Source organism: Rhipicephalus microplus, chromosome 8 (assembly GCF_043290135.1).
Source record: "Rhipicephalus microplus isolate Deutch F79 chromosome 8, USDA_Rmic, whole genome shotgun sequence".
In the NCBI taxonomy this organism is placed as follows: Eukaryota; Metazoa; Arthropoda; class Arachnida; order Ixodida; family Ixodidae; genus Rhipicephalus; species Rhipicephalus microplus.
This window is the reverse complement of record NC_134707.1, coordinates 94,494,343-94,520,732: the sequence shown is the minus strand read 5'-3', so window position 1 is coordinate 94,520,732 and position 26,390 is coordinate 94,494,343. Positions and strand designations below refer to the sequence as shown.

Genomic DNA, 26,390 nt, shown 5'->3' with positions numbered 1-26,390 from the left:
TTGTCCCCTTGACTTGCCGCGGCCAGGCTGGCCGCTCTCACGTGGGGGGAATCAGTGTGGGCGTTTAGTATACCAATCCTCTTCATTTGTACATTATCATCATTATCATGTATTGCTCATGCATCCTCATTGTTGTCCCGGATCATCATCATCTTGGTTCGTGCATCTCCGCTGTCGGCTGCCGGTTCCTCGGGCCTAATAAAGGTCTTCCAAACCAAGACTTCATAATATTCTTGTAATGTTTCGTGCTGGAGAAAGTGCCGTTCTGTCAAATTATTTATATATTTCGCAGATGCAGTCGTAACTTGCACAGTAAAGCGCAATGTATTTAGTGAATTTAAAACCTGACAGACATGTTATAATCCTGGACTCTATGCCTAGTTGTAATAGCATAAGTACCATTTAGCATATTTTCTTGGCACCCATTTTGTGGTGTACGTGATAAAAACAACGAACGTCTTCTCCTGCATCACCATATTCACAATAAATCTTCCGCTCGTACGGGAGTCTATATCCTAAGCTAAATTATGAAAACTTCTTTCAGCTTTAAAAAACTTTCAATAGTTGTAAAACCTTGTACCTTGTATGTTGAAAGATTTGCGTCACGAAATCGAGAAACAATCGCCAACGTATCACTAAAAAGCTTGTACACGGTGAGCGCAGAGATGGTGACAAGCGCCAGCGGAGCAGGCGAGTCCGTGCCGTGACGTCACATCACCACGACCGCAGCGACGCCAGTGTTCGCTCTCGGGGCCAATTGCCTGCGACATCAGAATGTGGAGCTATGGGAGATGCGATATAGTTCAGTTAAAGAAATAACATTCCTCATACCTAATTCGCAAAGCCTTAGCGTGTATCTAAGTAACACAAGCATAAGTAATGAGAACTTTTTCAGCTGATCATAATAAGATCAGTCCTCTTTTGTGCAGCTTTCTCAAGAAGCCTTGTAGTAGGTATTGAGTTGCACATCATGATCTTGTCTGATACGACTTAGTTATAGTGTATAAGCAACGTGTGTTGAAGTAGCTAGATGTTAGCATGACGTGGCTTATTTAGCTAGAGCATAATTTGTATGAACCTGAAAAGATCTGCCACCTGGCTAGTCAGCTAATCAAAGGGCAAACTGTATGGAAGTCAGAACAGAGTCAAGAAAAGGACGAGGAGCATGCGCACTGACCTAACAACGTGCCTAAATGTAGAGGCCGATCGTGTGGTTACTCACGTGACCTCGACGGTAAGCTACGGCTGCACAGTAATGCAATGCAATACAGCAGGAGTTTCAGTCGCAGGTGCCGGAAAAGATGATTAGACGCGAAGCAGCTCTTTGACTAGCCTGCGTAACGCTTTCTCTGCGTCCGCACCATGCTCCCTTAGCTGCAGGTTTTGGGGCGGTGCCAAGTAGTTCTCGCCTACCCTCACAGTGCGCGCACGTTGACATCACTCTCTCTCTACCTTGTCGCCGCTCGCCATGTGTCATCTCTCCGGCTTCACCCTCTTCACCGCTCACATCGATCTAGCCCACTCCTCACGTGGGTATCCTCTCAAGCACGCCACCTCTCTCCTTCTGTCGGCGAGAAGCCGCTCGCCGGCGGGTGCACGCGCTGCACGCGTGATCGCTACGACGGAACGCCATCGTGGCATGCTTCCCGCTTGTGTGCGCGTACCTTTTCGGCTATCACTGGTGTTGCTAGGGTTAGCGAGGCCGATCGCATACGCGAATCACGACGTCACGCCAACGAAGCACCAGCCAGGGAAGCCGAATGCAAGCGGCGGCAGTCGAAGACCAGCGACACCAACAAGGGGCAAGTCAAGAACACCGATCACGTTTGAGAATAAGGACAGCGCGCGGGCAATACCAACGAGACGCCAGCCAAGAAAGCCGAGCGCAAGCGTCTTAATGCGTCGTGCCTTTGGTGTCTTTGCGTTCCAAACAAGCGTTTGCTCTTGTAAACGCTACACCAAGTTTCGCTTCGAGCCGTTCTTCCAGCATCCGTGTTGACACCTGTCTCAACCACATCCAAGTGGAGCGCACCACTGCCACTTCACATCCTATCAGGGTTCCTTCGAGGAAATGATAGAAAGTTTTATTGCAATAGCAAATACATTGACACTGTCGGCCTAATTTTGCCACCAGCATTGGCGTCGCCGTCAATCAGCGTATATGTATACGTATACGTACCTATATATATGAAAACGCAAGAACGACACATAATCCAGAAAAGGACTCCAGCGCAGAATCTAACGTGGGACCTATAAATGGTGAGCGTGAGGCGTTGGTCACTGAGCCACGAAAGAGCACCTCCATTTACGTTCAAACGGCAATCTATTTATATCTACCACTTACCGCTGGTGACGGGCATTTCGGCATGAACTATCGTGTTTTAAGCATTACCAGGAAGATAGCAGAGTTAGCGCGCATCACCACATCGTCAGGACCCGGCGGTGCGTGCTCTAATCTCCCACGAGTACTTTGTCCCACGCAGAGTGGCAGGCAGGATGGACGCTCACGCATCAACTTATCTCGCAGTGCCCTGCCACGGTGGTTAATTGACTTTGGTTATCTCGAGGAACAGGGGATGGGGGGGCAATCGTACGTCTTGGATGGCATTTGGCTTTCACTGCAATGATTATGTTGTAGTTACCAGGCGCACAAAGATCCCTACAGTCGATGCACATTTTTCGTTGGCAAAAAGAGCGTGCTTTTCAGACATGAAGAAGTAATAACCGAGATGCTTCTTCGCGTTCATCTGTACTTGTGAACACGTTTCATGCGTCATTTGTGCATGCCAAACGCAGTTGACGTTCGATATCTTGCCATTCTGCGCGTGACCTTTCAATTTGTTGCTAACGCGTTCAATGCTTGGCCTTTAGGCAAAGCTATGACTTTTTAAAAGACGATAGTCTTTCTCGGGGACCTTGGACGCGAAAATTCAGGTCCGTTCACTCTTAACGGTATCGTTTACTTGAAACGGCCGACCGCATCCGCAGCGCCTACCAATGTTGCTCAAGGTTGAGCGTTTATGCTTGTGAAATTGTCAATAAAAAAGCAACTATTGCGCATGTCAGGGGCACCTAACAACACATATATATTTTGCATGTGCGTCTTGTACTATAAAAGGCATACATGAGTAATTTTAAGGACCGTAGCGCTTATCACGCTGCGCTGACTATTTAATTCTTGCACGGAACGGGGAGTGTTTCCAACGCTTTGCTAAGACGACGCGGTGATGGCACCTACGTGTCGCCTTGCGTTCTACACCATATCATCTTTGAGATGGGCGCGCACACCCGTCTCAGAGCCACGCGCTTTGTTTAAAAAAACTGTCAGATGGCGCTCATGTCTCACGTGTGACGTGGCTTCATGCGTTCGTTCGCCTCCACTGAACGCTCGAGGCACTCTAACGCAGTGCCTCCAGAAAACCACTCACCGATTTTCTTGCCCAGAACATCAAATAAATGTCTCGTTCACTCTCTCCGCACGCAAGACTATCGTCTTTCGACGACATAGGCGGAAACATGCAGATACGGGGCCAAGTTTTTAAGTATACCTAAGTACATGCATTAAACACTTGAAAGAAATTTATACAGGCTGTCACTGTGAAAACTTAGAATAATAAACTCTTCTCGCCTTTTATAGTATAGGTGCACTTCTCCGCGCAGTAGAGCAAAATCAAGTGAAAGACGCTGATGGTTGGAAGGCAATACGCCATTTGTCGACCGCCCATGACTTGAAACCACGTTATTTTGGAACCAATACAGCGTAGCGTGTGTTGCTAAACATGCACGTTTAGGTCACGAAAGGCTATATTTGGGGACAACCTAATAATAAATATAAGCTCCACCCACGAGGCCTCATCGCCCTTATTGCTCATGCGTCAGCGCTACAAAAGTGGTTCCCAAACAGGGCCCATAATTCTCATGCATACAACCATTCCCATTCAATACTTGCTTGAGATTGTAACAAAGAATCCGAAGCTCGATAAATAAGCTTGAGAAGGCAGGGACCTTCGCGTCAGGTTAGCAATATATCTGTTGTTGAAATGTCACCCCGCAGTGCGCACATCTCTGAGTTCCTCACGACTCGCGTTGTTTCTGCGCGGTACCAATTGTTGTAATAAACAAACTATGTCAAACAAACAATGTCAAATTTAACGTAATATTTAAAATTAGAAAATTGTTCTTTCCTGTTTCACAAAATGAACCATGGGCATAATAATCAGATTTTATTAGGTTGCATGCATTTTTTTACAAAACTTTCATTGCCAGGTTTCTTTCGCTGTCTTCTGTAACAATGGCAACTATGACTCAAACTGCTAAATAAAGAAGTGATCTGAGATTGGCTTTGTGAATTTTGATTCTTTGCTGCTGTGAATACCGTATCTGCATCTCGCGTTGCCTTGCTTGTTATTACGTTTGAGGTAAATGACAGTGTTTCATTCGATGCCTTGTTTCATTGAAATAAAAGCGCGTAGCGCACATGGTGCCTAACAGTGGGAATCATTGCATACGTTGTCGTCATATTAATGCCAAGGCAATGTACGTGGCTAAAGCAGCGGTGACTAGAAGTTGTATGTGATTTTTTTTTGCTTCGACAACTTACACTTCTTGGTGTTGCCATCATCCCGTCGCCCTTGAGTATTCAACTATTTCAAAGTGGACCCTCATTTTGCTGCAACAGGGGCCACTACCTTCAATGAATATGTCTGTGCGAAGTTGTTTCTGTGCAGGCAAGAAAGTTTTATCTCTCCAGATAATGCGAATGAATTGCGTGCCAGACTTTTCTTTTACGGGGGCGTGCAATGCATCCATCTTTTCTTTCATAAACGTTAACTTAATATGAACAAGTTATGTGTATGCATCATAGACGCACGCAATACAGGCAAAGTGAACAAAAAGTTATGAAAAGGTAAAACTTCCTGATAACATTTTGTTAAGAATGATAGAATGCCTCTAAAAACGATTTTTTCTGTCATTTTTTTGCTTAAAAGTATTAGCGGCGTCGCTTCAGTGACAATCACGATCAAGAAAACTCATCGTGATAACTGCGTTGATCATGATCAATGCAGGGTTATTACATACCTCACGCCATTTCGCGGTGCAAGTGCGCAAGGTGTTTGCAAGTGTGGAAGGTGCAAGTGTGTAAGGTGTGCAAGGTGTTCGTACTTCGAGCGTGAGATGAGTGCTTACGCAGCGGACACTTCAATCTGGTGCGTTAATATGAGCAAGTGGCAATAGATTTTGTTGATATTACCAAAAAGTTCCAACTGACACAGCTCAAATAATCACACACCTAATGACCACAATTCGCTTCACAATGCATACACAAATGCATATTCTCCTTACCTGGTTTGTTTACTTTCGTACTGTGTCATGCTAGCAGGTCCTCTTGGTTGCTTTTTTCTAACACCTCGCCGGCACTTCCATCACTCATATGGGCACTCTACAGAGCACAAATCTCAAAAGGTGACCAACATTCTCACGTTGCGACACCCAACACTCCCTCAAGCACATGTGGAAACAACGCTCATGCCATGGCTTCAGCGGGCGGTAAGTCACAGACGCGTACATTCCACAAAACGAAGACACGCACATTCAGACGTCACCTTCCCGCATAAGAATGACCACAACAATCGTCGAAAGTGGTAATCCTGCTGCGCCGAAACGATTGTGTCCGCTATACCACACGAGCACTCATACCACCATGTGGTTCTGACCTACCTGGTGGGCTTACCCGCTTAGAAGGGGCAGCGCTTCGAAGACTTCGAGTGGGGGAGTTACTTTTACGCCTTCAGTAACTCCCCACTGGCCGCAACAATACCGCGCAGTGTATGGAACCACCTGCCCCTTTTGTGACCCTCTCATAATTACCGAGAACGTGACACACCTGCTCTGGTCGTGCTCGGGCCTAGAGCAATCGCGCCTTCGTCATCTTCGAACAACGGGTCACCGTCCCAGTCGCCCTCCCGACTTATAAAAGTGGATAGGAGAACCGTACCACTGATCTCCGTGAAACTTTTTGCGTATGTGAAACTTGTTGATATATGTATGATGACGCTGGGTATATCTATGCTTGTTATGCCAAAGGACAGTCTTTCGAAGAAAAAAAAATGGTAATCCTAGCGACGCAGAGAATAGACGCCGTGTTGCTGCTTCACGCTGCCGAACCGACGGAAGGCGATGAAGCTCGGCCGCTTCGGTGCGCTTCAAACGCTGCAAAATAATAAACGCCAGCATCGAATGACGGCCGATGAAGATAATGATAAGGGGGTCAGGGTGAGTAGACCAAATAGCTTCTTGACGAACAAAACGCCACAGAAAAACCGAAGGGATGCCTGCCCGTCTTGGTGCAGTGGCACATCGCCTCTCGTCGAGAACGGCGCCATGCTGAATTTGTTATTGGATCATTGTGACTGTTACGTCATAGTAATGAGCGACCACAGTTGGACAGTGGTACACTTTACCTTTCATTCTTAGCTTGTCACCGACTGTTCTTTCAACGCGGAAGGAACAAAGTGCTAACAAAAAGAAATAGTGAATCGGCAAGAAACACTCCAACGCCTATTGTCTCTCTCGTGCGCCTGTCGACCAACAACCACTTGAACACCCGGATGACGACTACTTCTAGGGAACGATAACTGCCAGCGACTTCGCTGAACGACAGTGGGCGGACCCGTAATTTAGGGCCTTAATAGAATACCTCGAAGGCAGGACCGCCGAAGTTCCGAAGGTGCTCAAGCGCGCTTTTGCGTCGTTCTTCCTGCGAAACGGACTCCTTCAAAAGAAACAATTATCACCACTTCGAGCCAAGTACCTTTTTTTGGTGCCTTCAGCTGTGCGACCAGAACTTCAGCAGGCCCTTCACGACGATTCGACGGCAGGGCACCTCGGTATTTCCCGCACGCTCGCGAGGATACAAGAAAGGTACTACTGGCCACGTATTACCGCCAACGTCACTCACCATGTGAGGACATGCCGGGATTGCCAGCGATGCAAGACACCGCCGACAAGGCCGGCGGGATTTCTGCAACCCATTGAACACCTAGCCGATAATTCGAGCAGATTAGTGTGAACCTACTGGGGCCATTGCCGACGTCGGCTTTCGGAAACAAGTGGATCGTCGTAGCTACCGAATACCTAACTCGCTACACCGAGACAAAAGCCCTGGCCAAACGCAGTGCATCCGAGGTAGCTAAGTTCTTCGTCAAAAATATCGGCCTACGTCACGGTGCCCCGCCGGTCCTCATCACCGAGCGAGGAACGGCATTTATTGCTGACCTTACTCAAGCGATGTTGGCGTACTGCCAGACAAACCACCGCCGGAAGACAGCGTACCATTCACAGACCAACGGCTTCACCAAGCGGCTAAACAAGATGATCACTGACATGCTGGCAATGTACGTCGATGTCGAACACAAGACGTGGAATGCCATCCTTTCCTATGTCACCTTCACATACAACACGTTGGTGCAAAAGATGACGCAGACGTCTCCATACAAATTGGTGTACGGAAGGAGCCCAGCAACTACGCCGCAATATCATGTTACCCAACGTCACCGACGAAGAAAATCTTGATGTGAGTGACTACCTTCAGTGTGCCGAAGAAGCCTCACAGCTCGCGCGCCTCCGTATCAAGAACCAACAGACGACTGACAGCCGCCGTTACAATCTTCGACGATGCTTCCTGGAATAGCAGCCCGGTGAACGTGTTCGATCATGGACGCCGATACGCCAACGTGGACTCAGTGAAAAGTTTTTGCGATGGTACTTCGGGGCGTACAGGATGGTTCAACGTCTCGGGTCACTCATTACGATGTTGTGCCCGATAATATCAAGAACTCTCAAGGACGCCGAGCGCAACCTGAAATCATCCATGTCACGTGCCTCAAGTGATTTCATGCACGTTAACGAACTGAAACAGTGTTTTTTGTATTATTTCTGTATCGTAATTTATTCCTTGTACTTTCTTGCATTATAAATATAATTTCATCTTTCAGTAAAGCATCCGGACGATGCGTTTTTCAGAGGCGGGAAATGCCACGTTCCTTCTCTCAAGTGTTGTTATCGCTCCAATACACTACGTGATTCTCAGCGCAAACCAGGCCTGCAGTCTTCTAGAAGCTTCAGGACTGTAGTAGATCATTTCGACAAGATCACGCCCACATCGCGAACTGTACAGATTATTCTGGAACCTACATTACCGTTAGCGATAACGCTAGAACATTCGGTGGCAAGTGTATAAATTGCCGACGCGCTTCACCGCTTGTCACTTGACCGACGGCTGACGCTGCATGAGTCGCTATCAGTGCAAGTGTGCTACCGTAACCCGACTTTCCGTTTAGCAGGCACAGGTTCGCCCAAATAAACAGTTTGATTTGAGCATTCCATCTGTTGCCTTTAACTACGTCACGACCCCGTGACAATATTTCAGGACAACCATCTATATTTCAGGACACCCATCTGAAGTTGGGACAGATTCTGACGCTGTACGTGTTGTGTCTGAGCAGGTAGCGGCTATTAAGGCCCACTGTAACGATTCCGAAAACAGAATGCGGTGTTCGAATCTGCTCTTCTTTGGTTTGGATGATGACGTTACAGAGGAGTGGGCTAATTAACATCTGTGCAGAGAAGCTTGGTCTTAAAATGAATGAACAGCAATTTAAACGCGTACACCGGTTGGGAAAATATAGAGACGATAAGCGATGATCTATAATAGCCAAGCTGACATTCTTTAAAGATAAAGAACGTATTTTGTCATGCGCACACAAACTGAAGGGTCCATCAACTTCCATTCGAAAAGATTTCTCGCCGGAAACTCGGCATGCAAGACGAAAACTAATTGAATTTGCGAAAGCACAGAACAAAGTGTTTAGGCTTTCTGTGGACAAACCGTGTATCGACTCGACAACTTATATTTATGATAGTGCTGGAAGCGCAGTTGTTCCTCTGAATAGAGAGCTCCGGTTGGAAGCATGCACACAGACTCACATAGCACCAAAGCTTTACCCTATCTCATCATCATTGTCTCTATCGTTCGCCAACATACGAAGTATACCATCCAATCGTGAATCGAGAGTGGGCACGGCGAGGCTGCACGGGGCAAGATGTTCACCGCGCCTCCCGTTTTATTGTTGCAGGCCCTTTTGCTGCCTTTCGCCGGGTTTATTTCATCGTCACATCAAGTGGTCTTCTGGGCTGGAAAAGTTTCAACAGGCATGGGCCCCGTCTCTGCATCGGCAAGCTTCGTTTCCGATGTGCTTCCTGCGCCTGTGCGGATGCATATCAAAGGCCTGACGTCATCACCCTGGGCATCTATAAAACCAACAGTGCACGACGGATCGGCTAGTGGGCACGGCGAGGCTGCACGGGGCAAGATGTTTACCGCGCCTCCCGTTTTATTGTTGCAGGCCCCTTTTGCTGCCTTTCGCCGGGTTTATTTCATCGTCACATCAAGTGGTCTTCTGGGCTGGAAAAGTTTCAACAGGCATCGGCCCCGTCTCTGCATCGGCAAGCTTCGTTTCCGATGTGCTTCCTGCGCCTGTGCGGATGCATATCAAAGGCCTGACGTCATCACCCTGGGCATCTATAAAACGAACAGTGCACGACGGATCGGCTAGTGGGCACGGCGAGGCTGCACGGGGCAAGATGTTCACCGCGCCTCCCGTTTTATTGTTGCAGGCCCTTTTGCTGCCTTTCGCCGGGTTTATTTCATCGTCACATCAAGTGGTCTTCTGGGCTGGGAAAGTTTCAACAGGCATCCGCGCCGTCTCTGCATCGGCAAGCTTCGTTTCCGATGTGCTTTCTGCGCCTGTGCGGATGCATATCAAAGGCCTGACGTCATCACCCTGGGCATCTATAAAACCAACAGTGCACAACGGATCGGCTAGTGGGCACGGCGAGGCTGCACGGGGCAAGATGTTCACCGCGCCTCCCGTTTTATTGTTGCAGGCCCTTTTGCTGCCTTTCGCCGGGTTTATTTCATCGTCACATCAAGTGGTCTTCTGGGCTGGAAAAGTTTCAACAGGCATCGGCCCCGTCTCTGCATCGGCAAGCTTCGTTTCCGATGTGCTTCCTGCGCCTGTGCGGATGCATATCAAAGGCCTGACGTCATCACCCTGGGCATCTATAAAACGAACAGTGCACGACGGATCGGCTAGTGGGCACGGCGAGGCTGCACGGGGCAAGATGTTCACCGCGCCTCCCGTTTTATTGTTGCAGGCCCTTTTGCTGCCTTTCGCCGGGTTTATTTCATCGTCACATCAAGTGGTCTTCTGGGCTGGGAAAGTTTCAACAGGCATCCGCGCCGTCTCTGCATCGGCAAGCTTCGTTTCCGATGTGCTTTCTGCGCCTGTGCGGATGCATATCAAAGGCCTGACGTCATCACCCTGGGCATCTATAAAACCAACAGTGCACAACGGATCGGCTAGTGGGCACGGCGAGGCTGCACGGGGCAAGATGTTCACCGCGCCTCCCGTTTTATTGTTGCAGGTTAGTTGTACTTATTCGTACCGATCTGACGAAAGATGCCTTCTTGTTGTGCCGTGCCCACGGACGATGCTTTGTATACTATGTGATTGTGTGCATGCATGTAAGCTATTGTTGTGTGGGGACATTGAAGAAAATCCAGGACCTACCGTTGAAGTGATGCTAGAGTCACTCATTAAAGGCCAACAAGCTATCCGAAATGATTTGCTAGAAGTAAAACAAAGAGTTGAGCAAACAGAACAAATGGTGATGTCTTTGGGAGGACGGTTAAGCCATTTGGAGAGAGAAACAAAAGAAATGGCTGCGAGAATGGATTCTTTTGATGGTGTTAGAGAGGTTGTCAAGACTTTAGAGGCGACAATACGTCTGCAACATGCGAAGATAGTCGACCTTGAAGACAAGGGTAGGCGTAACAATTTGGTTGTATTTGGCGTTGAGGAGGCCTCGAAGGAAAGTGAGCTCGACTTAAGACGACTGATTCTCGACGACATCTTCAAAGAAACTCTAGGAGTAACTTGTTCGTCTGTTGATAGAATTCATAGAATCGGTAAGCCGTCCTCAAATCGCCCTGTGATCCTTCACTTCTGTAATTTCACTGAAAAACAAGCCGTCATGCCCAACGCTAAAAAACTTAAGGGAACAACTGTCTTCATTCAAAATGATTATTCGCAAGAAACACTAAGAAAAAGACGATCGCTTTGGCAGAGTGCCAAATCTGAAAAAGACAAGGGGAAGAAGGTTACGCTTGTGCACGACAAACTTTACATTAACAAAAAGTTGTACGCATGAAACGATTCCACAAACCGGCGCGTTCCTGTCCAGACAAATGAATTGCCGGCACCAGCAAACATATAGCCACTCCGGCGCCCTGTTGATGAGCTGATTGTCATTTCGTTTAATGCAAGAAGTATTGTAAATAAAATTGACAGTTTATAACTGCTTCTTTTGAATTATGACCCCCATCTAGTTGTAATCACCGAAACCTGGCTGAGTGATAGGATTAGTGACGGCGAAGTTGTTCCACGTGGCTATCAGATATTTCGGTGTGATCGTGGCTCCCGTGGTGGGGGCGTTGCCGTTATAGCTAAAACCAATATCGAGATCTCGGTTTTGCCTGGGATCTCTATTCATGAAAGCTTGTTTTTAAACGTATCTTTTTGTGACTTAAAATTCTTGCTTTGTGCTGCTTATCGATCGCCTGATGCAACCGACTCGTTTCTTTGCAAATTGTACGATTATCTTTTGCCCTACCGTGGCCGCCCGGTTATTGTAACAGGCGATTTTAATCTGCCGAGTCTTGACTGGAATCGACCTACTTATGGAGAGAGTGACCCATGTGATACTCTCTTAGACATGATGTTGGTTATAAGGTTAAAACAGTTAGTTTTGGAACCTACCCGTTTTGACGCCATTCTAGATTTATTTTTTGTTAGTGACGTATTTTCTAGTGGTGTAGTAAATGTAGATCCTGTTATTTCCGACCACCGGCTATTATCGTTTTATTGTTCTTCTACCGGGTTTGGCAGTGTTGAAGACCAACCGGTCAACCATGTCAAAAATTTTGACCGTGCCGATGACGCTTCTATCATTGATTACTTAGAGTTAAAATTTGATATTAAAACTAGCAATGATGTGCACACGTTGTGGACGCACTTCAAGGAAACAATAAAATACTGCATCGAGCATTTTGTACCCTTAAGGAAGGTTAGAAATAAGCGTTACACTGAATGGATTACCCGAGATATCATTCAGACCAAGCGTAAGATTAAACGTCTTAGGAGAAACAGGAGTCTAGGGGAGCAACATTTACAAAGCTTGAAGCAGTCTTTGGAATGTAAGGTTAAATCAGCGAAAGCTCATTATTTTATCGTAACACTTCCTGAGTTCATTAAAAATGACCCCTCTAAGTTTTGGTGGTTTTTGGGTGAACGGAAAAATATTCTGAAAGAAATAGCTGTAAATGATAAAATTGTAAGAGACGACAAAGAAATAGCTAAATCATTCAATCATTACTTTCAATCAGTCTTTTCACCAGGCGGATTAGTTCCTAAACACCCAACAGATTATTCAAATATACCTGTTATTTCGGATCTCGGAATACTGGCATCATTACGAAAGCTTGATCCTAGAAAAAGTCCCGGCCCCGATGATCTTCCTAATGGATTCTTGAAACGGTATGCTGATCAGCTATGTGCCTTTTTAACTAACATTTTCCAGATCTCTCTCACATCAGGTGAAGTCCCGTATGATTTTTTTGGTTGCTAGGGTCAAACCACTGTTTAAAACGGGAGACAAACTTTCAATTTCTAACTACAGACCCATTTCCATCACAAGTAGCTGTTGTAAAATGTTGGAGCATGTTATTGTAGGGTTCATTCATGAATTTTCGGCTGAAAGGAACATTTTGTCGCCCTATCAACACGGTTTTAGAAAAAATATGTCCACTGTTACGCAATTGGTCACTACTGTTCATCACTTCTCTGCGGTATTGGACGAGTCTGGACAAGTTGATGTGGTTTTCCTCGACTTTAGCAAGGCCTTTGACAAAGTGACACACGAAAAGCTTTTGTATAAACTTGAACACATTGGCCTTCCTGATTGCCTTTTGAACTGGATAAGAGCTTATTTAAATAACAGAAAACAGTATGTTGATATTAATGGTTGTTTCTCTGATTTTCTTGCTGTTACCTCTGGGGTACCTCAGGGCAGCGTGCTGGGACCGTTGTTGTTTCTATTTTATATAAATGATTTAGCCCACGTAGTTCCCGAAACTGTCTCCATCAGGCTGTTTGCCGATGATTGTGTTGTTTTTAGAGAAATTCGCTCACCTGATGACTGTGAAGTTTTGCAGGAATCCCTGGTTGCAATAGAGAGTTGGTGTGAGCAGTGGGGAATGATGTTGAATGCTGTAAAATGTGCATTTCTACGAATAACGCGCAAAAAACATTTCTTCAACTCCCAGTACTTCTTGCAGAACACTTGTATTGCAGATGTTGGGGAGTACAAGTACTTGGGTCTCACTTTGAACTCTAATTTATCTTGGTCATCCCACGTAAAACGTATTTGTTCTGCTGCATTTACTAAGTTGTGTTTTTTGAGACGAAAATTAAGGCATTCTCCAAGTCACGTTAAGCTTTTAGCCTATGAAACTTTTGTTAGAGCTAAACTCGAATATGCTTCCGTGATATAGGATCCGCACGTGAAAAAAGATATCTACATGCTTGAGCTTGTTCAGAGAAAAGCGGTGCGTTTCATTTTTAACAAATATGGGCGTTACGATTCTCCGTCGAAGCTCATGACTGACAATGGCATTCAAACCCTAGCAGTTCGTAGACGCTTGGCCCGTTTACTCTTCTTCAACAATATTGCTACTTCTAAGGTGAAAATAACTCCAACTATGATTAAACCGCTAAGCACAAGAAGGACCCGTCACATGCATGCTCATTCCTTTCAGCCTATCTTCGCCAAAACTAATCAGTTTAAGCACAGCTTCTTCCCACGTACAATTTCCGAATGGAATGCGCTCCCGGAAGCAGTGATACAAGCTAAACATTTTTCCCAAGCGCTCCAGGAAAGCATCTGTGGCTAAGTATATGCATTGTATGGTGTGCTATGCCTTGACCAATCTGTCTTGTACTCCTTTTTATTGTTATTATTTTTATTCTTTGTATGCATGTGTAACAGTGTTATGTGTATTGCCAGTTGCCCCTCCTGCTTGGGCCACAAACTGGCCTGCAGTATTCGCAATAAATAAATAAATCTCATTTCTTCCTTTTTCGAAGATAGTAGATCAGACATTATCGCATTTACAGAAACATAGCTGCATCCGGCAACAAAAAATGAAGTTTTTTTCCTTTTCTACCACGTATAGCAAATATAGATGTGACCGCTCTTTCAAAAGAAGGGTCAGTGTCATGATAGGTATTGAAAAGACCATTTCGTCATCTTTAATCAACACACATTCTGATTTTGAGATTCTCTGGGTGGTCTGCGCAATTTTGTCCTGTAAGTTATCAATAGGCCTTTGCTACCATGCACCGGATTCGAACGGTTCCTTCGTAAGTGCTCTGCGCGACAGCATCAACAAAGCGTCCGAGCTCTTCCAGGCTGATTTAACTTATCTTCTGGGTGACTTCAATTATCCGCTAATTCATTGGACGAAATTATCATCTTCTTGTCATACATCAAACGAATTTATCCATTTATGTTTAGATGTGAACCTATTTCAAATTGTTTCTAAACCTACACGTGGTACGCATGTTCTAGACCTTATTCTAACGAACGCTCTTGAGCCTATAAGTAACATAAAACACCTGGATGGTTTCAGCGATCACCATCTGCTTCAAGTGACAATAAACATAACACACCCACGGCAGGGCCCAAACCAAAGCAAATTCGAGACTACAATGAAAATATTTTTACTGCAATAAATACGGAACTAAGAACATTTTTCAAAAACACATTGTGGCCCTCATTTTACAATAGATGTGTGGAAGAGAACTGGTTGTTGTTCAAAAATGCTTCGTGCGCGTTGGTAGACAAATATGTCCCAATCGTTTTTATAACAAACGATACATTAAACCCCTGGTTTACAAAAAAGCTCAAGCGCATGAGGAGCAGAAAGAAATGGCTGTATAATATCGCCAAGAGCCTTCGAACATCATCCTCATGGCAGAATTACAAATGCTGTCTTAAAACATATTGCTCAGCTTTAGGCGAAGCAAAAGACAAATATTTCTCTAATGACCTTCCTGAACTACTTAAACACAATCCAGCTAAGTTTTGGAAAATAATAACCCCAACCACGAATCTAATGGTATTCGCTAACACAGCAAAAGCAATATTCCACTTCTAAATAGCGAGTGTCCATCGGCTCCTAATTCATTCTTCAGTTCCGTATTCACAAATGAGGACACTTCAAGCATACCTAACGTTTCTGATTTAAGCTACCAACACATGGAACCTATAGATATCACATTAGAGAGACTATCATCAATCATAAATAACCTAAAGATGTCTTCTTGTGGCATAGATGGCTTAAACTCAAAAATGTTACAAAATACAGTAACAGTGTCAAGCGAAATTTTTCTTCACATATTTAAGCAGGCACTCGTGACTGGCCTCCTCCCTACGGACTAGAAAATGGCAAAAATTATACCGGTATTTAAAAGTGGCAATAAATCATCGTGCGAAAATTACAGACCAATATCCTTGACATGCATTTCTTGCAAGTTACTGGAGCACGTTATCACCTCACAGATCTACAGACACCTTGAAACTCACAAGTTCGTTTTTCATAATCAGCATGGTTTTAGAAAAGGACTATCGAGCGAGACACAGTTGCTTGAATTTGTTACAGACCTACACACTAACTTGAACAACAGCCAACAAACTGACTGCTTTTTTCTGAACTTTTCGAAGGCATTCGATTGCGTCGCACACTGTCGCCTTTCAAACTTTCAGCTTTTAAATTGGACTTTTTCACTTTAGCATGGCTCCGGAACTTTCTCTCTGAACGTTACTAGTTCACCATTCCAAATATTTTCTCGTCCTCCTTAACTGAAGTATCTTCTGGTGTACCACAGGGAAGCGTCCTCGGTCCTTTGCTCTTTCTCATCTTTATTAACGACCTTCCACCTAACGTGTCCTCCACTATAAGAATAGTTGCTGACGACTGCATTGTCTATCGCACAATAGTTAATACAGATGACTATCTGGCACTTCAGCATGTTCTCGAAAAAATTGGTAACTGGTGCAGTAATTCGTTAATGTCATTGAATACGTCAAAATGTAAATAATGCCATTTACTTGGAAACCTATAACTTCCCTATATTCATACAATATCAATAAAGACATTTTTGCTATAGCTACACAATACAAGTATCTAGGCGTTATATTCACCACAAATCTTTCTCGGTCAGAGAACATCACCTCCGTTCCAGCCAAAGCCTCCCGATCTTCGGGTTACTTGCGACGAAACTTAAGAAATGCTCCTTCTAATGTTCGCAAATTAGCATACCTTACCCTCGTTCGCCCTCAACTCGAGTACGCTTCCTCTTTTTGGTCCCCTCACAAAAAATACCTTACTGACATGTTGGAACGAATTTAGAACAGGGAAAGCCGCTTCGTTTCTAACGATTACAGCTATCGATCTAGCGTCACACAAATGAAACTAAACCTTTCATTGCAATCATTGAGTACTCGACGGGACATTGCGTTGCTGACACTGTTTCACAAATTCATTCATTAATCCCGTACAACACTAGCATGCTTGAAAAGACCGTACTTTACGTCACACAGGCATCATAATTACCTTAGTTATACCCGCCCTTATGAATCAACACGTGCATTCAATTGCCCTGAGCTTTCACGTGCAGTCTGAAGTTCGAATTCCCTGCCGGATAGCATCGCATGTCTGACAAACATTAATGCTTTTCGTGACACATTGACCAGTTATCTGGCCAACGAGGTGTAAAAATGTTTGCCATTACCGCAGTGTGCTCTCTTCGTTGTAACATTTTTGCAGTCTCTTAATGTATTGCACCGTAGTGTCGCATATATATTTCCTTTTTATCTGTTTTATCTTTGCTAGTATTGTTGATTTCGTTTTATTTTGTACTGATATTATTATTATGTGATCTGCTACATTACCGCTTTACATGAACTTTGTGTTTTTGTAACTACTACGGAAGTTTACTTTTTTGTTTTGCACTGCCCCCCTTCCACAATGCCTCAACAGAGGCCTGTAGGGTATTTTTAAATGAATAAATAAATGAATAAATAAATTGTACATAATGGTACTATAAGTACTAACATGGCACTTATAACAATATACAAGCAACCAGAAATGGAATGCCGTTGGTTTTGCTCAACTTGCAATGGCGAGTAAAAGTGTCTTTTGTCGCTGATAGCTGGAGTAAACCGGCTAAGTGAAATGCCATTATCATATGGACACTTTCATGCGTCATTTGAAGAGAAATTTTACTCCTACGTGACCTTTCTGCGTGCGCTGCGAATTCTTCCGTGCCATCTTTCTATCGTGCAAACACGCAATGCAGCTTGAACACAGCAGAACTGCTTAGCCGTTCGTTTTTTCTTATTGTGAAGCTTTTTAGCGAACTTCGGTGAGTTTTACCGTATCTATCTATCTATCTATCTATCTATCTATCTATCTATCTATCTATCTATCTATCTATCTATCTATCTATCTATCTATCTATCTATCTATCTATCTATCTATCTATCTATCTATCTATCTATCTATCTAGCCGCCTACGACTTTTAGCTCCCCTGGCCGTCATGATATGGGATATATATCTAATTCGGTATGGCAATTCGGTATGACTGTATGACAAGCGTACCAGAGAGGTCATAGCATGAAAATCATGATTCGTCTGTCATGAATGTAATGAATTGTCATATTCTTCCTGCTCCTGCTTTAGTGTCGTTCACTTGACATTTTGCAAAACTGGTGTGGTATGACATGACTGAATTGCGAACACAAGTTACAGGTCCTCACGTGTAAATTATGACATGCGTGTCTTGTAAGAATTCACGATGCACTCACGGTCGTTTCGCTAGCTTCACATACACCGAAAGTGGATACGTGTAGTGAATGGTTAGATAAGGTTATGGCTGATGCAAACATGATAATCATGACTTGCGTTTCATGTAAGAGCTTCGCTACACGCCCCGCTCAGGATGCGCTCACGGTGGTTTCACTATGTTCACATACACCCAATTTGCTACTAAGTTACGTCAATGGATCATGAAGGTATTTAACTGGTGCAAACGTAATAATCATAACATGCGTGTCATGTAAGAAAATGACTGCAGGCAAAGCTCACATTGCGCTCACAGTTGTTATTCTGGCTTCACATACACAAATTTCGGTACAGCATGACGGGAAAAATTACTAAGGTATATGACTGGTGCAAACTTGCTAATCATGATATGCATTTCAATAAAGAACAATACTACATACCACGCTCAGGATGCACTCGTGGCCGTCTCGCTAGCTTCAGATGTACCAAATGTGGTATTACGTGTCGTAAATGAACAACAAACAAAAATGCCAGGCACAAACATGATAATCAAGACATTGAAGTAATGTACGGCATAGTTTACGGCCACGTCGTAACATTTTGCTGATACTAAAGTGGCATATCAACCTTCTTCATTCATGCTTCGCATATCATCGATTCCAACTGTACGTGGGATCTGCCTTTTTTTACGGGTGGCTGCATTTCACTGCTCACAGCTGCAGCCAATTAGGCACTCGTGCATGAGTGAAATACTAACATCATATCAAAACTTTCAGGAATGATCGGTAGACAACTTTGTACTTGGGCTCGAAGTGTCTGTGTGCGCTGCAAATACGTCGGTGTCATGCGAGAGATTACCTGCACTTACACTAAGCGCCAAGTTGACAGTGATAGCTTACCCGAAATTCCTGGTACGTCAGGGGTAAACGCTACAACTTTGGACATTCGTTCAAGGAGTACGGGCGTTGTGCTGTAAAGTGAATTTGAATGCTTTCCGGGTCGCCGCAATGTGTAGTGGGAAAAAACGTGCAATGTCGCAAAAACCGTTCATAATTTCAGCATCTGCTATAACTACAGCATGAGGCATGCCGTAAATATTCGTGATTATGCGTAGTGGAGCGAACTCTTGCATTCCGCCTAACATGCACACAAAATAAAGTATAGCTTATTCGCGAGTGGAATGCACCTTGCGCGCCGAGTTGTCGCCATGCGAAATGTTTACATACTTCGAGCAGCATACAGGTACAGTTGCTAGGTGCAATAGTCATGTAATAGATTCTAGTTATTAGGTTTACACTAGATTTTCACCATAAAAGAAGGAATTCTCTCATGCAAAATTCCGTCAGAAAATGGTTATTCTCGGCGTCATAGCCTTCCCAATGAAAAGATCGGCAATCCACTGCGATCTGCGGCTTCTGTCCTTGGCCTCTGAAAGAAATGCATGGAAGTGAATAGCACCGTCTTTTAATCGCGCTGACACATACTGAGGATGACAGCATACCTGCTCGGCCGTTTATTTGTGTTTTTTAGGGGTGAAGCTTCTTGAGGCGTCACCCAATCATCCCGTGTAGTAGCAACCTCTACTTAGTTCTTGAACCGGCCATAGAGGGCACTACTTGTACTATATACAAGTAGTGCCCTCTACATCAGGTACAGGTAGCGATATGCATGATATCGGAGGTACCGGTGCTTGATCGCAACCTGCAAAGAGCGTTTGTCAGCGCAAACCAAGAGATATGGCGGATGAGTCGAGAGAACGGCTTTGAGGTGGTGGAAATAAACAGAGAGGTGCATAGGTGGGGTGGTTTTCAACGAGACAGAAATCACTTCGATGGGCGGCTAGGTCATGAGGTGGGTTGGCGACTTGCAGGATGCGCAGTAGCTTTTTTGGGGGGCAAGCGGGCCCTTCGGGTGCAGGATGGCTAGTAACAAGGAAAACAACCAGGGAGACTCTTTGACAGGTGGTATGGACAGATACGATTCCAAAGTGGCACCAGTATTTAAGATAGGTAGAGCCCGAGGCAAAAATAGACGTAGCCACGAGCGCCAAGCCAATTCAGACATAGGGTATATTAACATGCAGGGTAGAAGGAGCGGGCTGAAGTGGGAAGAGATACCAGAACAGCCAAGAGAGGTGAGGCCGATGGTATACGGTTATGTAGAAACACATCTCAGGGACATGGAACAACCTCCTAACAATGTGGACTACACGTGGGAATACTGTAATTGAACAGAAGGCAGCAGAAGGGGGTGGTATAGGGGCATTCATTCATAAAAGTACTGACTGGCAAATGGTCAAGCAGGAGTGCCAGGAACATTTATGGCTAAAAGGAAAAGTGGCGGGGTAAATGACACTCGGTTTCGTGTACTTGTGGACGGGAGCAAAGGCCAGAAAGGAAAACGAGACAACGGTAGAGTGTATATAGAATGACATTCAGGAGTTAGGAGGAGAGTGCGAGATAATTATACTAGGACATATGAATGCGCACATAGAAGATATAGATGGCTATACTGACCCGACAGGCAAAATGATCATGAATATGTGTTAAAGGCTTGATTTGATCATTTGCAACAGTACCGAGAAGTGTGAAGGGCAAATAACATGGGAGGTAGGAAGGCTGCAGTCGACGATAGATTACGCACTGATGTCGCATGTATGATAAGCTCAGGAGAATGCACATAGATGAAGGTGGCTCCAGAAGCCTGCGTAGTGATCACAAACGTATTAAGCTAAGTTTTGGAAGAGCAGTGAAAAATGGAAAGAGACAACATGAGAAACTACCAGAAACTTTTTATTGATGAAGGCAAACTGAAATAGCCAATAAACGATTTGAGAAAGTAACCACTGAGGAGAATAAAACAGTGTGGACTTACACGAATCTATTAGACTGTTTGAGCCAGAGCTTGCTAAGGCACGTGACAAGTCACCCCGAAAAAGAAGACACAAACCCAAAAGTTGGTGGCATGAGGAAGTTAAGAGAGCCATAGCAAAACGTCAGGAAGCCTCTAGGGAACACAGAATGCTAATCAGTGGGGTGAACCAACAGATGATGTCGAAAGAAAATGGGAAATTGTTTTCATCTGTAGAAAGGATGAATCACTTCTGATCAATGAAACGATTAGGAGAAAGAAAGCTCAGTGGCTGGCAGAAATATATAAAAAAGATAGAAAGGCAGCCGTGAATTTTCGAACCATCTAAACCCCCTAAGAAATGAGACGAGCCTAGAGCGGAGGTTTACAACTACAGCTCAAGGTGTAGGCTAGAAGGAGACGAAGCTATTGAATATATAAGAACAAGGGTGACAGAAAAATTTCGACAAAGAAGTGGTTTCTGCACCACAATTGACAAGGATGAATCGTGTGGCGCAATGGCTCTATTTTCACAACGAGAGTGGGAAAGGGATGAGAAAAGGGTTCCTAGTAGTACATCAACAGGCCCAGTTGCCATTCCAATTATGCTGATAAAGACATTAGGTGTGAGGTTTAAGCAGGCTTTGAGAGAGGCAGTGAGCAAAATAATAATCGATGGTTAAGTTCCCGATGGATGGAAACTTAGCAAGGTGAGCATGATCTATAAAGGAAAGGGGGACAAAGCTGACATAAACAACTACCGTCCTATAACAGTGACATCAGTGGTCTATAGGCTTGCGATGCAGATTATAAAGGAAAGACTGCAGGCATAAATGGAGCATGAAGGGGTGCTGGGGGAACAGCAGAATGGGTTTCGGAAACACAGGAGGTTGGAAGACAATCTGTTCTCACGGACACAGTGCGTCAAATAGCAGAAAAGGAACACAGGCCCCTGTGGCTAGCATTTTCGGATATCAAGGGAGCGTGCGATAGCGTGGTTCAAGAGGAATTGTGGGCAATGATGGCCACACTAGGCATAGAAGATGTAGTCAATTATCATTTAAAGGATATCTATAAAGGTAACAAGATAGTTATAAAGTGGGAAAAACAGGTATCCAAGCCTGCAGAGGTATAGCGGGGGCTTAGGTAGGGGTGTCCCCTGTCACCTTTGATATTCACGATGTACCTACTAGGATTAGAGGCCAAATTATAGGAAAGTGGACTGGGCTTCAACCCCCCTTTCGACAAACAAGGAAAACTCATTGAACAGGCACTACCAGCGTTGATGTACGCAGACAATATAGTGCTAATGGCCGACAACAAGGAACATTTGCAGAGATTGCTGGACATATGCGGTAATGAGGGAGATAGGTTAGATTTCAGATTCAGTAAGAAAAATTCATCAGTCATGATTTTTAATGACAATGAAGGTAGTGAGCTTAGAATACAGGAGGCCACGCTAGAGATAATAGATAAATACAAATATCTAGGCGTATGGATAAGCAATGGGGCCGAATACCTAAAGGAACACGAAATATACGTGACGATTAAAGGTAACAGGAATTCAGCGGTAATGAAAAACAGGGCACTGTGGAATTACAATAGGTATGATGTTGTGAGAGGAATATGAAACGGGGTCATGGTTCCTGGTCTAACGTTCGGCAACGCGGTCTTGTGCATGAAATCAGAAGTTCAAGCAATGATTAGAAATTAAGCAACGTAGAATAGGTAGGTTTGCGTTAAGAGCTCACGGGAATACACCAAATCAGGGAGTACAAGGTGATATGGGATGGACATCATTTGAGGGCAGGGAAGCTAGCAGCAAGATAAAAATTCAGAAGCGATTAGGAGAAACTGGGGTGGAGCGTTGGGCTAGAAAGGTATTCAGCTACTTGTACATGAAGAATGTCGATATGAAATGGAGAAAGCGAACCAGAAATTCGACTGGTAAATACTTAGAAAACAGCAGGGGGCCAAACCAAAAAGATTTATCGGTAAGAAGAAGGTGAAAGAAGCTGAGACCAATATGTGGAGAATTGGCATGATTAAGAAGTCTGCACTAGAGATCTATCGAACTTTTAAGCAGGAAATTGCCAAGAAAAGGATCTATGATAATACTCGGGGTAGTTCTCTGCTGTTTGAGGCCAGGACGGAAGTATTGCAAACCAAGACAAATCGGGCCAAATACGAAGGGGTAGACACGGTATGCAGTGCGTGTGGAGAGGAATAAAAAACTGCCGAACACTTGATAATGTTCTGCAGAGGGCTTCACCCTATAGTTCAGGATGATGGCGCAGAGGTTTTCAAAGCACTGGGGTTTAGGGACCGGGAGGGCAAAATAGACTTTAAGCGGGTGAATTAACTAGAAGGAGGTTATCTGATTGGTGACTAAAGTCAAGGCACGAGTAAAAATTAACCCTTCACGTTAAAGTACGAATACTCAACCTCACTTAAAGAAAAAAAAATAAATCTACTTTTTTGTTCATTAAATATTACGGCTTGGTGGCGGTAGCCACCACCCGATCTGAAGGGTACAGCCATATCCATCCACCCAAATCATACACCTATTGCATTTGCGCTGAAAAATGCAAATGATCCAACACTAAAGGGCGTTACTTGTATAAAAGATAACAATATATTGCGACTTTTATGAAAATATGATTTCAGGATTTACGTCACACGCACGGAAAGAGAGAAAGAGGAAAATGACCGTGCGACTGAGATCGCGTGTTTTTCGGTGCCGCGCAACACCAGATGACGCTCTATAGTAAAATAAAAGTGCCGTTTTGGCGCGCGCACGTTTAAAGGGTCGGTGGATGGACAAGGCTGTTGAGTGGCGTGCACGCAGGACGGTGACGGCTCGTGCTCGAAAAGAAACCCTGAAGTGCGGACGCATGAGGCATAAGTGTGCCAAGAAGCCACGCTGCGGCGCCAACGTCATCCCGATGTATGAGAGCGGGAGGCCAAACCGCCGGGGCAGTGGCACCAGGCAGCACGAGAAGCTGTACCTGGCGCCTAATCTCCCAATTGAAGATGTCAAAAGGTTCGTCGACTGAGACATGCGCTTACACGACATGTAGAAACCATTCCTGCTCGTCGGCGACTTCCACGTCGTCGTATCGGACCGAACAAACATTGGTTGATGCAATACATGACGAGCAGGTATGGACTCAGGTGCGTCTTCTTCGGTTACCCCGATCACACGATGACCATCAGGGGAACGTGCATCGACGTCGTGTTTAACGTACGACTAGTGCAAGAACCGCTTTCAATGCATTTCACCATTCATAAGACGGTCAAAATGAGGGCAAAACGAAAACCATAATAAACTACATTGGTTATTGAACAGTGTTTAATTACATTTCACTCCAGAGTTGCCTTTGAGGTGTGGAGCAAGGTATCTTTAATAGCAAGAGCTTCGCCGCACTTTTTATCATTCACCACGTGGCTATGCCGTCATTGCTTTGTTAGGCAGGCTCCATGTCACCGCCCACAGCTGGAGCCGATACGGTAATGATGGCGTTTCAGCTGTTTGGGCCTCCGTGCGAGGTTTTCTCCTGCTGCCGCTTGGTGCCGCCTAACTTGTTGGAGTAGCAAATACACACACTGTTCGACCCGCCTTTGATTACGTAATGGAAAAGGTTCACGAAAGATGCACGGTTGTTCTGATGAACCTGCGGAGCTTTGCCCATTCATCATCATTCACTCCGTTCATATGCTGTGATTTTTTTTCTTGAGTAACCGCGTATTGGGCCTGGGCTTTCGAAAAACTGTTTCGCCTTATTAACTGAAAAAATCTCTTTCTGATGTTTTAAAGGAAGGAGCGTAATCATAAGATTCTAATGTTCGCTCTTTTCTTTTCTTAACTAGTGCAGGGGATTACAGGCAGGACAGCCGTGCGGTACCAATTGCACTTGCTGCTATCACTCCCAGTTTCCCATCATCCTATTGTGTGTGGCAGACAGCTCTAGGCTGCCACATGGTGTTGTGCGGCCGGCCAATGGATAAGCATAGAGAACCGGCATTGTTCACTGCTCCGACGTGTATGTTTGCTTCTATAATGTTGTGGCATATCTTAGAGCTTATCAGTGTTTTAGCCAGCTAATTTTGCGTGTGCTCAAAACGATACAGTGCGCTAGCTCGAATAAAGCAACGTTTACCTCACTACAAAAAATGCTATCATTGCTATTCTTATACGTTTTCGTGCATGCCAATAACTCGTCACGTGAGCAGCAACCTCGACAAACGCGAATGCCTGAAAAATAAACTTCAGAGTTGAGGTATAAAAACCTCAAATTTGAGGTCCAATTAGTGTTTTACTGGCATTGTTGCTTTTCATGGAGAGCAAACTGATCGGCAGAAGACACGTCCAAATTGTACAACTGCCTTTTTTGTTAGCGACAATATCGCTTTCTAATACCGTTTACCTTTTCCTTACCACGCCAATTAATATTTTCCACTAGTAATGAATGCTCTAAATAGGCCTACTTTAACGCCCGAGAAGAATCTCAGCATGGGCTAAACTGCTGCATCTATTAAACCAGGACAGCATGTTATACACATAACATCTCCTGACATACATATCCTGTCAAATTGTGGCATGCATATCCTGTACAACGTAATTTTCATGTCTGGCTCAAGCTGGATATTGCTTGTTATACTGAAAAGTTGGTTCGTCGTGATGTGAGAGCATGACAAACATAAGTTACAGGTCCTTACACGCAAGTCATAACATGCATGTTATTTACAGCATTGTTCGTTTCATTTCATTTCATTTTATTTCCTTAAAGACCCCTTGCGGGGCATTACATAAGGGGTGGGTACATAAAAATTGAGCAGAAAACAATCGTTTGTGCTAAAGTGAAAGATGATTAGTTATACTGGTTGTGAAGATAGAAGTACAAGTAATGGCACGAATGTCGCCTGAAAAGCCATTCCAGGCAACTGCTGTGCGAGGAAAAAATGATGTTGAAAAAGTAACGGCGCGTGCACGTGGGCGTGCGACTTGAAGAGGATGATTAGTTCGTTGAGAGATGTGCGCTGGGGGAACAAAATAAGGTGGCATGCGCATCGAGCTGTGAAAAAACTAATGAAATAACGAAAGACTGGCGATACGGCGGCGGAGGGAAAGAAGGAGCAGTTGAAGTTCTGCCTTTAGTGAAGATACGCTGACGTCATGGGAGTAAGAATTATTGATAAACCTTGCGGCACGGTTTTGAATACACTCAAGGGCGTCTTCAAGATAGGCCTGTTGCGGGCTCCAGATTGGGGAAGCATACTCAAGTTTACTTCTAACAAGGCTTACTTTGTAAGCTAATAATTTTACATTTCTAGGTGCGTTACGTAGATGACGTCGCAAGAATTCCAATGTTTTGTTTGCCGATGATATGACTTTCGTGATATGCAAACCCCATGAAAGATCGTTGCAGAGTGTGACCCCCAGATATTTAAAAGAATTAACAGTTTCAACTGGAACATTACTGATGGAATATGGGAAAACAAGTGGAAAACGGC

At 44.6% G+C, this 26,390-nt stretch overlaps 1 protein-coding gene across 1 annotated transcript; it reads left to right on the top strand.

Annotated features, from left to right (window-relative positions):
• The first annotated feature begins 7,287 nt into the window (after nucleotides 1-7,287).
• On the top strand, nucleotides 7,288-25,308 carry LOC142769182 (uncharacterized). The gene is made up of 3 exons (XM_075872165.1): nucleotides 7,288-7,394; nucleotides 9,405-10,485; nucleotides 24,747-25,308. Exons 1-3 carry the CDS (start codon nucleotides 7,288-7,290, stop codon nucleotides 24,882-24,884), a joined length of 1,326 nt encoding a protein of 441 aa, XP_075728280.1. The 3' UTR covers nucleotides 24,885-25,308.
• Nucleotides 25,309-26,390: the final 1,082 nt, after the last annotated feature.

Excerpts from the sequence above, each read along its gene's own strand:
- LOC142769182 (XM_075872165.1), top strand. The coding sequence starts at position 7,288 with ATGTTGGCGTACTGCCAGACAAACCACCGCCGGAAGACAGCGTACCAT. Across the intron at positions 7,395-9,404 it reads ATCACTGACATGCTGGCAAT|GCCCCTTTTGCTGCCTTTCG; the intron begins GTACGTCGATGT and ends TTATTGTTGCAG. Across the intron at positions 10,486-24,746 it reads CTCCCGTTTTATTGTTGCAG|TGCAGGGGATTACAGGCAGG; the intron begins GTTAGTTGTACT and ends TTTCTTAACTAG.